At 44.7% G+C, this 17,008-nt stretch overlaps 1 protein-coding gene across 1 annotated transcript in view; it reads right to left on the bottom strand.

Annotated features, from left to right (window-relative positions):
- Positions 1 to 585: 585 nt before the first annotated feature.
- Positions 586 to 17,008, bottom strand: part of ADCY5 (adenylate cyclase 5) — a 204,663-nt gene continuing 188,240 nt past the window's right edge. Inside the window, exons 13-21 of the mRNA XM_054636706.2 lie at positions 15,853 to 15,969; positions 14,946 to 15,110; positions 12,541 to 12,716; positions 8,243 to 8,269; positions 7,309 to 7,441; positions 5,903 to 6,166; positions 5,379 to 5,583; positions 4,496 to 4,620; positions 586 to 3,132 (exon numbers count right to left, since the gene is read on the bottom strand). Of these exons, the coding sequence (XP_054492681.2) occupies positions 3,004 to 3,132; positions 4,496 to 4,620; positions 5,379 to 5,583; positions 5,903 to 6,166; positions 7,309 to 7,441; positions 8,243 to 8,269; positions 12,541 to 12,716; positions 14,946 to 15,110; positions 15,853 to 15,969 (1,341 nt within the window). The 3' untranslated portion in view covers positions 586 to 3,003. The remainder of the gene's footprint in view (positions 3,133 to 4,495; positions 4,621 to 5,378; positions 5,584 to 5,902; positions 6,167 to 7,308; positions 7,442 to 8,242; positions 8,270 to 12,540; positions 12,717 to 14,945; positions 15,111 to 15,852; positions 15,970 to 17,008) is intronic.

A 17,008-nucleotide genomic window follows, 5' to 3' on the forward strand; every position in this document is an offset into this window, starting at 1 on the left:
ACACTCATAAAATCCCTCCTAATCTATAGCAGATTGTAGGGCATTTCATTTTCAGCTGCCTGTGTAATGTCTTCTCAACTAAAAGAAGTCAGCTGGAAGCTGCAGGGTTTTGTTTCTCAGCTCTACCTGAGGCTCCTGTTAATTGGTACAGTCATGTGTAGTGTTTACTTTTACGTGTAAAGATTGAAAATGTTGCATTGGCAGCAGTGCTGCCTCCTTCCAGTGTCCTTGAGAGGACAAGTACCAGACCTGGGGTACTCTTTGGAAAAGGTGATGTGCTTTTGTAAATACAAACTTTTTTTTAATAGGACACATACACAAATTTAAGCTGTTCAGTTATGCTGGTGTATTTTGTCAGCTGCCCTGAGACTGATTCCAGGGGCAGCTGGGAGCACAAGAAGGACCCAGGGGATGTTTGCTGGGTCTGAGCCCTTGGGGCTCCATAATGGGGCAGTGCAAAGGACCAGGGCATCCATCAGTGCCAGACAAGACCTGGATGTTTCTATTTGCAGATCCAGCATCTCCTACACAACTTAAGTGTCATCCCACCAGCCAGCTGCAGCTAAAATAAAACAGAGACACATCACCAGTGAAACAGTGTTTAATATAGTTAAATTACTTAAATAGATTTCAATTTCCATGGGAAATCATAACTGTATCCATTTTTGCAAGATCCAGAGTAAAGAGTGTGTGAATACCCCTTGAAATGATCATGACACACTGTCAACAATCACAGCTAGAGATACTGGGGACTTGAAATTTCATTGACAACACAACTTCATAAGGTGAATCAAAAGTTAAGAAGACTGCAGACTTTTGGAAAGCAGAAAGCAAACCTAAAATCAAGTGTATGGCATGAAGGAAATGAAACTCAGTGAGGGACAAAGGGGATGGGAGGTGGAGGAGGGGACAAAGGCATAACACTGTGATGCAACTTAAGTTTATTTTGCAAACCAGGAAAGATGAAAAGGAGCAAAAGTATAGTACAAGGGCAGACTTGGCAGTTTTACAGAAGTCAATATACTATACTTTTCAGAGATGTTTCCTAGTGGAAGGGAGAAGGAAAAGGGAGATGCCATTTAAGCTCATGTTTAAATGGCTTAATGCTTGGGTCATGCTTAGCAATAGAGCAAATTAATTAAGACAGGTCCATGGATTTTCACTTATTCTCGTTGTTGAGTAGGAAAAAGAAATCGCCACCACCATAGTGCAATCATTATGCTGTGAGTACTACAATAATTCTGCCCTGAGAAGAGTGGAAAAGAAGTTTATTAAATGTCAAAAGATTGGAGTAATTTTTAGTTCTAGCCAAATTCAATATCAAAACCTTCCCCTCATAGAATATAAAAAATATAGCTTTTTTAAATAATTTTCTTTTTTTAATAAAATATCAAGGGATTTTTCTTTCATAGTTAGAAAAGGTACATAAATGATAACAGTGAACTATTCAGAAAGCCCCCCACTAGTGATAAAGATGCCCAACACAGTCTCAATGGCACTATTTTAAGGTTGACCACCTCATATACACACTTGCCATCATAATTTTTTTTGAAGATCATCTAATTCCTGAAAATTGAAAATCTGTGAATAAGTGCTTACTACAGGAAAGTAAACTCAATGCTGCAGCACATAGTTCCTTGTAATGTCACATGGCAGTTACAATGTCAGACAACTCTCAGATCAGCAGGATTCTATTAAGACCATCTATGAAAAAGTATTTTTTAAAAAGAAAAGTTCAAATGAGCTTTTTTCCTTTTCTCATAAGAGCTCCTGTTAAGAGTTAGAAGATTTGGGTGGAGCTCTTTGTGACACGTTTGATACCGTCTCAGGAGCTAAAACTCAAAGGTCCTGTTTCCATTGGGAAGCCGCCACCCTCCGCTGGAGCGCTGCACGGAATAATTCTGTGACTACCGCGGGTTTTTCCTCTTCTTTGGGGTTGTAGATTTTTCTGGAGTTTCATTTTAAAATGCATCTGATTCAGCCTGGAAAGTCACCTGTTTGTTGTTGGTTGATTGTATAGTGATAATCTGAAAACTGCCAAGTCTGTGTTCAGAGTATTACACAGAAAAAAATTACACAAAAGTCTACATGTTATATACACCTCCCCCCACACCTTGGTGTGGACAGCCTGCCTTCTAATTTATATATAATTTACAAAATATAGAATTTGGTATATCTGTTAGATCTCCATGTTTTCAATATTACAAAATAAAAAATACAAAAAAACCCACAACAAATTTCAGGGGAGTTCCCCCCACAAAGTGTCTCTTGTTTACATCTAGTCTTTCCCATGTAAACTGATAGATACCAAAGAAGAGCACAGACGACTTTTTAATAAATATGGTTGTAGAGCCATCTTCCTTTATCCTGATCTTCCCCTTCATCAGGTGTGCCAGCCCCACTCAGAAGAGCAGTCATTTAGCCATGGAGAAGAAGGAAAAAGAGGGGGCAAGGCTATAATGTCTTTTCACACTAAAACATTACCAATGCCCTTCTAAAAGGCCTTTTTGTGTGCTGCAACAGTGGGTGTCAGTTTTGAAAGCCCATTCAAAACAGCTAATAAAAGCACAGTGGTACACTTCAAATAGCTGGCAGTATGGGATGGAAACATTATGGGAGTGCAAATCCATTCCAAAATAATGCTTTGTAGTGAATCATACATTCCTTCAACCAAGTAAATGTTGTGTTGCGTCAATAAATACTTAAATAGCTTCTTATGCCATCCTGTGGTAGCAGCCTTTTTAAAAATGCCGAATTCATGTCTTATCTGTGAACTCTGTAGTGCACATCTTTGGTCAGCTTAGCACTCAGCCAGGAACAACTCCAAGGTGGTTTCTTTCTCTTGCTTTTTTCAATGGGTGGCCAAAGAATTTGCTGATATGAGTCATGGGGTGAAATTTCAACTGCACCAAATGTTCAGCTTCACTACCAAAAAATGATTCTTCTCCTATTCACAATCCTGGGTAATGCAAAATCCATCTTTGTGTGGCGCTGCAGTCGGTGCTAACTAATTGGAGGCCCTTCATTTAGAAAGTAGGTGGTCATTTCTCCTTTGCCTTTGACCTTTATGACCCCTCGATACTCCAGCTGGTAATTGTTGGCTGCTAAAACCTGGTACATGTCTGTGGTTACCTGCAGAATAAACAAGAGTGAACAGGTGCTTGCCTTGTCTTCCACACAGTCTTTCCATCTGCTTTTGGAGTAATCCATGGACAACATAAAGTAGATCAACTGTTTTGTTTCTAAGTCAATCAACGTTTGCATATCAATCACTAACTGAAAGGTTGGCACAAGTTGCTGAACAAACACAACCATTAGAAACGGAGAAAGTACAGGTGTCACACACAGTTCACAACTGGGAAAACTGCATTTTCAATGAGATCACTGGATAAAATGTAACTAATTAGTCACATTTTTAAAAACACACCAGTCACTTCAGTCTGCTCAGATGCATTCATTGTATCACTGGAGTACCAGTAGGAAAACAGGTCAAACTTACTAAAATATCCTCAAAAATTACCTAGAAGTTACACAGTGGATGTACAGCTTAGGAGTCAGGGGTTGTTTTTATGAAGGAGAAGGCAGTGGGCAATGGGAGAGAACTGATCAAATGGAATACCCTAGCCAGCATCCAAATTGTCTCTGCAGATGTCAGTCAAAAATAATCACTTATGCTGCAGAACAAGAGAAGTTTAAAGACCAGATTTCCTGAGGTATTTATTTATTATAATATAATTTCTCACCCTTTTTCAGGTGGCTTTACAGACCATCTCAAGAGTGATGCATAAATATCGATCCAGTTAACTGACAGGCAAGGAAACAGCATGGCTGCCTCCCTTGGGCTTTACACCAGCTGCTCTAATTTTATAACCCTTCAGTGTTTTCCCAAGGAATGGCATTCTGTTACTGTGGACATTGGCTCAGCAAAAGCAGGACACTGGAATTGAATCACTCACTGGAAAGGTCACATCTGGAGGGTGAGAAGCTGTGTGATTATCAGACAGGTCCCATTAACCCCTTAAACAATCCTCTCTCTCTGTTGTGTATCCCTGTCCTGCTGATGCCTGGACCCTTGCTGGCCTCACGCCACACACGGCACAGCGAGCAGCAAAGCAAATTACAGAAATACAGGGCTGAATCAGGCCCTTGGAAAATGAAACAAACACTTCACACAGCTGAGCAGCACAGGTGAGCAGGGATCAGGCAGGACTGTGCTCAGTGCCAGTGAGGCACACGGGGCAGGAAGCTCAGCTCAGCACTTCCACCCAGAACTAAAGTGCAAGCTTTTAAACAAAGGTTGCAATGTTGGTCACGATTAAAAGAAAAAACTTGCTGGTACCACCAGCATTCCCTAAGTGGCTTTTCTTTCAGTTCTGTGTGGGTAAATGTATGGAATAAAGGAATAAAATGAAACCAAAATTTCAATTCTAATTAAGTTTCAAAATGTGTAAGTGACACAGGGCTGGCAGTGTAAGTTTTCCAGGGATTGCCTTACCTGAATCCTGTCAGGCACTCCTGTGCTGTCCATTCTGCTGGCTACATTCACTGTGTTGCCCCAGATGTCGTACTGGGGTTTGCGGGCTCCTATCACCCCAGCTACGACAGGACCAATATTGAGGCCTGGAAGGAGAGGAGAAATATGCTCAGATCCCTTTGCTTGAAGCAGGTTATTTTTCAGACAGTAAAAACCCATCCTGAGCCTCCCTGGTTCTAGCTGTACTTTACCCTGACATGTAAAGCTATGGCCAAACTGTGGGGAGAGAAATGTTAAAATAGCATTTGGCTTCTTTGATCCATGATCCATCATTTATGCCCAACTGACTGGCAGCTCGGGCGGGATCTGCTCAATCCAGAGCTACTTTCCAGTGCCAGATAATGGCATAAAGTTTTTTGCCACCTGGCTAACAAGCAAACTGCTCACTTGAAGTCAGCACATACCTGCAATGCTGAGGGCCTGCAAGGCAGCAGCCCAGAGCCTTCCAGAGCAAAGACAACACTTGACATCCTCAAATTTCTTCTTCCTTTTCTGTCACTTTTTATTCCCTGACTTAAAAGACAATTTAATATCCAAGACTGCCAGAGCTGGAAGCACAGGGGCAAAATGAGCCCAAAGTCAGCTACCATGTAAGATCATGCTTAGTGTAGAAGCAGTGTAGGCAGCACCTACACTGCTTCTAATTCCCTAGGGAGCTTCAGTGATGCTGCTATAACCTAAAAAGCCACTGTGATGTTTCATAGAGGCTGAAGTGGTCACCAGCCACCAGACAATCAACATCACTGTATAGCTAATGTAACATCTGTGGTTTTTACTGTCCATAAAATCCCCACCTCAGAATGACCACTACCTACATGGAATCCTGTGAGCATAAGGACATTACCTATCTTCATCTGGAAGTTGTTGAATGAATGCTCATTAATGTATTTCATTTGGTCCATTAACCTCATGGCAAAATCTGCCAGAGCTTTGATGTGTGTCTTCCCTTCCTTGTCATAAGTGGAGTCGTTGAGGCCTGAGGCAGCCATGTAGGTGCTGCCAATGGTCTTGATCTTCTCCAGCTGCCTGAACTGGTCTTCACTTATTATCTGTGTCACAAGAGCAAGAGAAGCAAATAAACTTTGACAAACACACAGATGCTGGTAATGTCCATGCCACGTGCCCTGCCTTGCTGCAAGTAGTGGACAGAGCCAGGAAGACAGAGGAAGAAAAGGGATTAGATACTCAAAGGAATCACAAGGGAATAGAAGGGATTTCAGTGTGGGAAAAAGATAAAACTGAAGACTCCCAGAGTAAGGAGAAATGAACCATGGATTCAATAAACCACCCTCCTTCAAGAGCTCAGCAGAGCCCAACTAAACTCTTGGATTCAGCTCACTTTGTTCACCCAGATTTTCTGCGACTTACTTCATCAAAATCAGCAATGATCTCATTGAGCAGCCTCAGACACTCCACCCCTTCGTTGTTGGCTTCCAGCTCCACGTAGAACTCGGAGAAGTTGCTGATGGAGGCGAACATGACGGCCACGCACTCGCAGGACTGGTAGTAGAGCTCGTCGTTGCGCCGCTCCTGCGCCAGGAAATGTGCGGCCACGTCCTTGGGCAGGATGTTGTGCAGCAGGCGTCTGTTGTAGGCCTGCAGCTCCTCCATCTCCTCCTTCTCCTCGGTGGCCTAGGGTAGGGGGAGACACAGGGATGCACTTAATCTTTTGGGAGCTGCTCTGGGGAGGGGAAAAAAGCTGAAAATTAACTTGTGGTGAGGGCAGAAATAGAACGGGGGAAACTGCAAAGGAGAGCAGAGCCAGAGAGATGCAGAAACTTGTGTTTTGCAGTGGAAAATGTTCCATCTCTTTGTGCACACCTGTATGGAAAAGCAGGCAGAGAATAATGCCAGAATCCAGCATTGTATTTCTGAGCCCTGAACTGGTTAACCACTCAGCTCACTCCTTCCATTGTTTTACCATTTATAAATGAGGATTACAATGTTTATCTGCTTCCCAAGGAGCTTTAATTAATTGTTGCTTCCTCAGTGCCTGGTACTCAAACCACAAAGACCTATAATTAGAATGATGTCCTGCTACCCAGAAGGTAGAAAATCTAAATAAAACCTGCAGCCCTTTGGCTCCCCAGCCATGAGTGCTGGCCAGAGCCCAGGCCTGTCCTGCTTGCTTGGGAATCACATACAGGGCCCCAACATCACTCATGGGCACAAGTAGTGAAAACATTAACAGTGAACCAAGGGACAGGAGCACAGTGTGGCATTATCCACAGTGTGTTGGTTAGCCAGTGCTGCTGCCTGGGGGCTAATGAAGGCTGGACATTGAGCCAGTTCCCACTGCTTAACAGGAAACTGAATGAAAATGCAAATGTGAATCTTTCACACCCTTGAGCACAGCAAACTAAAGCTCACTAAACTCTGGGAAACAATTCAGCAGTGAATATTTATATATTCTTCCTATATTTATAAATTGTGTTACATTACATGTTCCTGCAGCAGTAACAGCTCAGTTGCCTAAATTCATTAATCTCAACCTTTGAATCTATAACCCTTTACCACGGGGACCATCCAAGGTGCATTTACAAGGAAAAAAGGGGTTGAATAACTGGGATGAGATGCAGAGTATGTGAAGTACCAAAAAAGAGCAGAGCATTGCTCTGCTCAAAAAAGAGCACTGTATGCCCAGTTATAAACCAGATTCAGATTAAATTCAAAGACACTTTATCACACTCCTCAACTCGACAGTGAAGAGCTCAGTCATTTTATGTTAACACCAAAGACTACATGTGATCCTCCCACAGCCAACACCCACCAACCTGAAGTTTCCAGAGGAAATCAAGCCTTGCAGTGGATTCCACTTGCTGGGCATGCAAGTACAGTGCCAGGACAAAGACGGTGATGATGACGGGGGTCACAATCTTCAGCGCGACTCGTGTTGTCACCGGGGGGCTGCAGCCGAGCAAAGAGACAACTTCCCTGTTAGTGGGGGAACACGGCCTTGCCACACCCCACACTTCCCACACTAAGGCTCACCAGCCTCTCAGGCTTTTTTTTTTCATTCCCCTCCAAGCCTGTGTTGGTAAAGGGACAAACCTTTACAAAAAGCTGGAGATTCTGGCTCACGAGTGCCAGTTTCTAAAGGAGGACTTGGAAATTGGAAAAGCAATCCAGCTTCTCAGAAAGGGTTGTCATTGATATAAAGGGCACTCTGCAGAGAGTGGCCATACATGCTAAGGGTGACAACACCAACATGCTGACAGCTCCTCAGACTGTGTTCATCCTGCCTTCTGCACTAGCTTCCCCAGGCTCCTGAATAAGGAACTGCTCTAACTCATGGCTTCTCTAATTAGTCACTTCTTAATGGGCTTTGTTGTGTAAGTGCTCTGTAAGCTGAAAAGAGCACTAAGGCACATTCACACCTCCTCTGACAAGCAGGCAAATAAAAACTGTTAAATATGAATTACTGAGTTACACAGTATGAAAATATTTTGATAAAACCTTTAAATTGTATTACAAATAATCGCTGGGTTGACATAAGTCCCACAGGAAAGAGGATGCTCTGAGCGTAGCTATACATACAAAAGGGCAACACTCAGTCCACTCAGGGCATCTGCACTGTGTTGCACCAGCTCACAGCAATGTACAAACACCAGACACTGCTGGTGAGTCAATGTACTGCTATTGCACCTTGTGAACAGAAAATACCTACCAACAAAAACCTATAAAATGTTTCATGCCAAAGTGACTCACCATGAGGATGTATCATTTGCAGACACGCTGAAAAAAAAAGCACAGACACAAGGTCAGAGGAGTGTTGGGCTCCCTGCAGCTCCTGCCCTTGTGCACATCATTGCACAGCTCCTCTGCAGTGTGGCACCTCTAACACTGTGTGGGGCTACAGCTCTTTAGAAGCAGAAAACTACTAAAAGATGGGAGGGGGAGGAGAAAACAGGCTTCTGAGCTACACTCAAAACTCCAGAGTGATAGTGTGACATGGTTAATGTGGGTAAAATATCAAAGAAGCATTAAGAGTGAGAGAATAATTTGGGATTTTAATGTCAGTGTGGGATGCTTGGCAAATGCCTGTACATCGATCACTGCTTCATTAGGTCAGACTACAAAATTTGGCCTAAGGAAGAAAGCTTTGGGCTTTTTTATCTTGTGAGGGATAGTTGTTTTCTTCTCCTTTTATTGTGGCACGGAGATGTGTTTAATTCCTTTAACTCTAATCCTGCTCCCTTCTTCTGCACATTCCTCACAGCCAGCTTGTGCCCAGCTCTGGGTACCACACACAAGGGCACTGAAGAAAACCCTTCAGCACCTCCCTATTACTACTGACAATTCTGCAAAGTACCCACGTGTATCAGAGCTGCTGGGGGAGATGGAAGGTGTGGAAGGTGCTTTTTGACACTGAAAGCACAGAACAAGGGAGCTTTCTGGTAGGTAGCAGCTGTCTGAGCTCCTGATTGATTGATTGCTTAATGCTGCTGGCTTTGTTCTTGAGTGTGGGTGGAGTATTAGGTGGCTGAGAACCATGCACAAGCATCTTTTAAAACACTATTGAAATGGAAGGAAAGAGATCAGGGTTTAAATTACTGTAGTGTCATTGATGCAATTAGAACTTTGCAGGCTACCAATGTGATACTAGCCTGAGAATGTGACAGCTCTTGGAGAGCTTCAGGCCACAGGTTTATGGGGTTGGAGGGAACCTTGCACACAAATCAGACATCTAAATAATCAAAATAGGCAAGGGAACCTAACTGGGCATAACATCAAAAAATAAAAGCCTAGTGACTCTCTAACCTTGTTTGTTCCAAGACATTTTCTGCAGTTCTGAGCATGGAATTTCTTCTGACATGGATTTTGCAAGCCACTGTTGTCTTGCACACAATCTATTGCATGGCTCTTGGCCAGCTCCAGCACTGAACATGTGTGCTTGGACACAGACATAAAGCCTGGGGACTCCCCCATGAAAGGCTGGATCTAGCTGGAGACACTTCCCACATGGAGTATGATTCCCATGCTTCCCTAAATCCCCTGGCCAAGGATGACTGACAGCCCTCCCTTATCACCCTCCCTCATGATGGGAGCATGGCAGACCTGACCCTTAGTACTGAGGCTGCAGCTCTCTGTGGGTGCTACTCTTGCTCTAAAAGCTTCATCAGAGACTCCCACATTGCAGAAGTGCAGCAAGCCAGTATTCACAGTAACTCTGGATGAGTGAAGGTGCCCAGTGCAGGCAGTAGGGGTGTTACACTGGTAGGTTGTTCCCCCATGGAACAGACATTTCCAGTAGCAGATGGTTCTTTAATTACTGGAAGGGAACACAGAGAGAAGCTTGCTAACTACACTCCTGCTCAAGTGAAGTACACGTTTTTAGCAGGAAAGACAGTTCATTTTAGAGACAGCTCCCACAGGACCAGAGCATCTCACTTTTCCCAGCCACAGTTGCAAGGACAGACAGCTGGAACAGAAATGATGGCTTTGATGAACAAATCACAGGGCAAAGCTCTTTGGGCTTCCCTGTGCAGGAGCTCAGTTTAGAAGACCACATTGGCCCATCACATCTTTAAAGCAATGCATTAGTTTTGTCTTCCCCTGCAGAGGAAAAGGGAACACCATAGCCCTGTGCATGCAGTCACACTCCCTGTCTCACACACTGGTGTGGCTGCAGCCAAGTCTGGCAATGCCCAACGTGCTGTAATCAGCCCTTCAGCTGCCTGTATGCTGGGCTGGTTTGTACACACAAGTGTGAAGTGACACCTGCATCACTTCTAATTAGTCAGAGTACCACAGTGGCTGCAGAGCAGACACTAATTATGTAGCTACAATGGGCACCCAATTAAAGTAGTATGAGGTCATGGTGGCTTTTCTGTTTTTTTAGTATCAGCTGGACAATAAGGTCCATCTCTGAACTCTGTGCTACATGCTGAGCTCCCATTTCACACAAATGGCCTTCCAGGCACCAGGGCAATAAATAGCCATCCATGGAGCTCCTTGGGCAAAACAAATTGTCCTGGATTCCACTGGAATATAGTTAAATTTCTTCCTAGCTGGTGCAGTGCTGTGTTTTGGATTAAGTATGAGAAGGATGTTGATAACATGCTGATGTATTAGCTGTTGCTAAGTAGTGTTTATACTAAGTCAAGGACTTTTCAGCTCCTCAACAACCCCAGGGAGCAGGCTGGAGGGACACAGGATGCTGGGAGGGGACACATCCAGGACAGCTGACCCCCACTGGCCAAAAGGAATGTTCCATACCACATGGCATCAGGCTCAGTATGGGAACTGGGGGGAAATCTGGCCTGGGGCTGCTGCTCAGGAACTGGCTGGGCATTGGTTGGCAAGTGGTGAGCAACTGTATTGTGCATCACTTGTTTTGTCTATTCTAATTCAACTATTATTATTATTACTATTATTAGTTTCTCTCTTTTCTGTCCCTTTAAACTGACTTTATCTCAACCCATGAGTTTTCTCCCTTTTCCCCCTCCAACTCTCCCCCCATCCCAGCACAGGGCAGTGAGTGAGTGGCTCTGTGGGGCTGAGCTGCAGCTGGGGCTGAACAAATCCCTTTTAGTGAGAGATAATACAGCATCACAGAAAGCTATTTCTGGGAAAACATGCTAACCTTCTCCACTTTATTACTGACTTTATTACTGACATTCTGATTGTGAAGTGATGTAAATTACACTTCCAAGTGCTGTAATTTCGCTTAGTGCTTGAATTACAAGAATGAAATTATATTTGAGATATAAAATGCTTTTATTTCTCTAATTGTGTTAGAAAATGCTAAATAGTTTCTGCTGATGGAACACCTAATATCTGAAAAAAAGGGAAGAAAACCTCATTCTCCCTATACCTCCCCACAGAAAGCTCCATGGGGTTTCCTACCTAATTTCACTCCATTGAGTTAACAAAATATTTTAAGTGATTACTGCCAATGGCAGCAAAAGCTACACTTCCATTAACTGGCAATGGCAGCAAAAGCTGTATATCCATTAATTGTTACTGGGCACATGGGAGTGCTGAAATCATGGAATAGTCATGTGAAGGAGAGGAGTAACCAGATGCATTGGGCTTGAAGGGCTGATGGTTAATGGCCATCCTGAAATCTGAGCAACTACAGAATGTATTTCATAACACTCTGGGAAGGGCCATGGGAATCTTCTCAGACACCCTCCTGTCCTAGGCAGGAATAACCACAGCTACCAGCCTTGACAAATAGTTCACCTAAACTGGCATTAGTTGATTCACTCACATTTAAGTACAATTGTTGCCTACAAGGGGAAATCATCAAAACAAGGAGTTAACACAACAGAGCAATTCCCAACAAGAAACAAAACTTCTGGAGGAGGACAGGCTTGTGGATGTGCCAAACTTCCCTCCCTGGTGTGGGGAGCCCCAGGAAATGGGGAACCACCACAGCAGTGGAAGGAGGCTGCCACCAGGATTAATGTGTGACCTGATGACAAGCCAGCTTTTGGAAGTAAAAGGGCACCTGCCCATTCCCACTGAGCCCAGCCCCTTCTGCTGGGAATTGTGCTGGGCCCAGCTGTGATACTGGCTTTTCAAACAAGGACATTTGTCCTGGAAGCAACTGGAAGTAGATCACTGGCCAAACATCAAGCACCACCACTCCACCACCCCAAGCTGGGTTTGATATATTGTGGTGGCTCACATCACATCCCTGAACAAGCTCAAGTTTGTTGGAGGATTTTTTTTTCTTATTTGAGAAATGACATTTCTATATTGGGAGTGTAATACCAGCATAAAGAATGACTAACTACACTCCCCATTTCTGGAAAAAAGGAAATACAGATCCACTCTGATTCCAGTTATATTCTGTTATTAATAGATAGTTCATTAGTCAAGTCCCACATTAAAAAGGTCTTAAAGGGAACTGTATTCTCCTACTCTTCAGAGGCAGAGCACAGCATGCACGTCCCTGGCTCGCACCACAGCCTTGGCACTCTCATCCACCTAATGCCACGCTGGAATCACTGTGTGAAAGAAATCAGGCAAAGATTTCAGAAGTGAAAGGCACTTACTAGGTGTTGGCTGTAACCAGGAGATCTGCATTGTCAAAAAGGTTGACCCCTGGCACTTCCACAATGAGAACATATATAAATTCAATTATTAACATAAGGATCAATTTTCCAATACAGCTGATCTGAAGGAACACAGAGCAGGCCAGGAGACTCAATAAGACACTGTAGGTAAAGTACTGTATAAAGACAAAAATGGGAAAAAAAAACCAAAAGAGAGATGAATGTCAGCTGGATAAATCAAAACTGAAAACAAAGGAAACTAAACACAGGGAAAGAAAGGGATTGGTAGTTATGTTGTTGAGCTGACCAAACATATAAACCTGGGGTTGCCTGTGGAATTCTCCCACATTACAGAAGTTTAGACTGAATGGATGAACAGGTAAACTGTGGCCCTCTTCTGCAGGCATTACCTGCTTCACTCTCAAGAGACACAGGCTCACAGCTGGACACCAAGGCTGGGATGCAGCTTTTCCCTGGACACAGTTACTACCAGTTCTGCTGGATTAAGTTGTGCTTTAAGGCCAAATTCTAGGCTCAAATGTGCATATCTGTACAACACATAGGACCAAAGGTATTGGCAATTCACCCCCCTGGACAGATGCCCACCTGAGGCCAATGGGGAAGCACTGTCCCCTCCAATGTCACACACTGGCTCCATCAGCAAGGTACAGGCTGGACAAACGTCCCCATGCCCACCCCATGCCCACCCCATGATAATTTGTCCAGCCAGCAGCTGCAGAGGTGCAGATGTGTGGCTGTGCAGCACCTCTGGCACAGCTGGGTGGTGCAGCAGCAGCTCCTGCCAGGCTGGGAGCTGGGTGTTCAGCATGCCAGTGCTGCCCAGTGTGACTGTGGGTGCCATTTATGGCTCCTGGGAAGGACAGCAGGGATGCAAAATGAGGAGAGGCATGTTACTCAGCTCACCACCTTCCTGCTATCAAATCTGTGAAGATTTAAGCTTCCACTCTGTCTGGACAGGCCTATTTCTGGCAAAAACCCCATATCATGTGCCTGAGGCAATCCATCCTTTCAGTTAAAAGCAAGCCCTAGTTGAAGCAGAAATATGCTTATGTTCTGAGCTCATTTATTAATAGTCTGATATATTAAATTAGAGAAAATAACTTGTACAGCTTGTTCTTGACTCCTCACTCTTGACTGAGGGGTAGGATTCCACTGTCTCCTGTGTGGACACTGGGAGTGACAGGCAACACCTGTAGCAGATCCAACACGTGCCTTGCAGAGTGCAGGTGAGGGACTCCTCACTTCTTGGCCCACTGAACAGAAGGACCTGGCTGAAGGCTGCCAGAGCACCCTCAGTGTGCAAAATGGTTATTCCTCATTGCCTAAAGTTCCTCTCTGTCCTGGGCCAGCACTCCATACAAAATCTTGGTGGGCACAGATCTGCACTGTGCCAGATTCTGCTCCTGGGCCTTTCTGCAGAAAGCCTCTGCACACTAAAGCCTCTGCAAGGTTAAAAGTTGTAGTATTGGTGGTCTCAGAAATCTCATTGAATCACACAGGGACCATATTCCTGTTAAGTTAAAAGGAAATATGTTCAGTAGGATACCAGGACTTTCAGTAGCACCTTGGACATCTGGATGGTAAAAGATCCACCATAAATTTGTCAGGTCCACATAAACCCAGATGACCTTGACATAAGTTCTACCTCCATCCTAAACAGAGCTGTTTTTCCTTTTCAATTTCCAGTAAACAACACATGTAATGGCCATGACCTAAAAACTCGGAGAAAGGTCTTGAATAGCTATGCAAAAAGATAATTTTTTTTTTTTTAAAGTATTCTATCAATGTGAAAAACATATTTGGGCTGGTTTGGGCTGAGGGTTTGGTTGGGTTTTTTTCCCATCAGAAGCATTTTAATTTTTTCTAAATGAGATGTCCTGAAGACACAGGAATTGCATTGCAAATTGAAGCAGACCACTGTCTGGGCTGCTGATCTGGCTGAGGCCAGACCTACCATACCTTGGGAAAGAATATATAAGCCAAGTTTTTCTTCAGGATATAAAACAATGGAGGGAAGCATTAAATCTATGACTAGACACTGATGTTCATAGAACTGATTTTTAGGTGAAACTGAGCACCCACAAACTCCTTTGAAATCACTTTCACTTCTGCATGCCATTAAGGACCTCTTGGAGAGGGACATTTCCCCTGCTACAGGCAGGATCCAACGATTTTAAAAGCCTACAAATTATTCAGCCCTGAAGGAACTTAAACATGAATGTGGATTCATGATAATAACTTCAGACATTTAAGTCTGCCTGTGTCAGTCCTGCAATGTCAGTCAAGAACAACCTTGCTTTCGTCAGAATCACTGAGATTTACCACAAAGGTTTGATAGCCTTTTTCCACACAGACCTCTGAAACCCATTTTTTCCAAGCAATACCTCTGGAAAGTTGCAGCTGGGCAAAGGACTGTCACAGAACCCCTGCCAGGTGCCCAGGCTGTAGTTGGAAGTCAGGTTGCTGATAAGGCAAATGTCCACCCGGTCAGGAGTGATGTTGTATTCAGCAGCCATGCAGCTGGCAAGATCCACAGTGCTGCACATGAACTGGAAAACAAAGATGGTATTAAGCTCCACAGCATAGACAAAGAGAAGAAAACAAAATAGTTTATATCAGTTTAAAAGCCCCTTGGAAATGGCTGTAGCAAAATATGCAAGATGAAATAATCAACTTATGTTTTACTGCATGTGCAGCAGCTATGTTTTTTCTCCCCCAAAATATTAATTAACAAAATCCATGCCCCAGAGAACAGCTCACCTCTCTGTGAGCCCAAACTCAGCAGTGGTGTTTGGAATCACGGCCAGATCACCTCAGTCCCAAAAGTGCACCTCAAAAGCAGAGTCATCACCGTGCCATGAGCTGATCCCTGCCCTTGGAGCAGGAGGCAGCCCCATGCAGGGCTGGCAGCAAGCCCAAGGAACACTTATGTCCCACTCAGTATGGTGGGAGTTATTATAGTGTGTGTTATTTAACACATCAGCCTCGTGCCAGCCCTTCCTGCAGGGATCTGCATCAGGTGGGCCCCTGTACTTGGAGCAGAAGCATTTAAAAAATCACAAAAGGACTTGGGCACAAATCAGTGCCAGGCATATAATGGGCTCTAGGGATGGAGCTGTTGGGCTCCCATTTCTTTTCTGTGTCCAAAAAGCAAAGGGCACCAACCTCAGATGCTGTTAGTCCTAGGCAGGGTCATGTTAAATCCAATGGTTTTAAGAGTCACAATGCTGCAGAGCACCAATAAGAGAACAATGCAGAACTGAATGCATCAAAAGGAAATAATGGACATACCATGTTGACAAAGGCAGACAGAAAAACCAGGATAATGGCAAAGACTCCAACTAAGGTACTATTGGTCCTAGACTGTACAATCTTCTTAGAAAGAGTCTGGAGAGGAACTGGGAAAAGCTGCATGAGAGAAAAAAAATCAAATAGACACATCAAATCCTTGCTTGTTTTACAGATTACAACCTGCATTTGAGCTGCCTGCATCCTTCAGCATGGGTCTGTGTGGCTGGAGGATGGTGATGGGGGATGGCAGCTCTGGGACAAGGGCAGGCAGAGACGTGTCTGCCTCGTGGCAGCAGGCCCAGCTGGCTCTCCAAATCTACTTAGCCTTCCTAATGGGAGTGATGGCTCCTGAGCCCAGATAGCATGGCTTGCAGGGCTGTGCTCATCCTGTTGTGAGAAGCAAACCACAAGCCATCTGTAACTGAAATAGCCAGGAGCTCGAGCCTGGAAATTACTGGAGCAAAAATTTAAAAACGCAGAAATGAGAGTACATGTCATGGCCCTTTGATCACCAAGACATGTTGTGGGGCTCTCTGGTGCCATTTCAGACACAGACTGAAAACAGCCCAGGCCAGCCCTGTGATGTGTCAGACCCTCTGCAGAGATCAGCTGGCCCTGGCTGGGCTGTGGCACTCTGCTCCACACTCACAGTGACAAAAATCCCCGTGGCTGAGGGCAGTCAGGGAGCCCAGCTGGCCCAGGCACTCCCTGCTGATGGCTACTGACTGCTGCATCCATTCCAGATGGAAACAGCCCGTGTGTCAGAGCAGAGCTGACCCTGCCCTTCCCAGCCTGGGTCACCCCTGGGGGGCCTGAGGCCTCCCTGCACTGCTCTGGCTGCAAGAGTGTCCAGGAGACAGCCAAGGCAGCCCTGTCCCTTCATGTGCCACTGCTGTGCCCGTGGGAGCTCAGGGCTGGAGCAGGAATGCCAGGAGAGCCTTGTGCTCCCATGGGAGATTGTCCTCCCACAGTGCCCTGCCCCTCCACACCACCCCACCAGGGCACAGGGGCTCTGCCCAGCACCACCAGAGCCTTTTCCAGAGCCCAGCTCTCCCCTCCCTTACTCAGTGCACCAATAACCAAGCCACTAGAGGGTATTTTTAGAGACACAAAGAAACAGCAGCACAGCACCATGGCACTGCAATTTAACTATGAC

This window comes from Agelaius phoeniceus, chromosome 7 (assembly GCF_051311805.1).
Source record: "Agelaius phoeniceus isolate bAgePho1 chromosome 7, bAgePho1.hap1, whole genome shotgun sequence".
NCBI lineage: Eukaryota > Metazoa > Chordata > Aves > Passeriformes > Icteridae > Agelaius > Agelaius phoeniceus.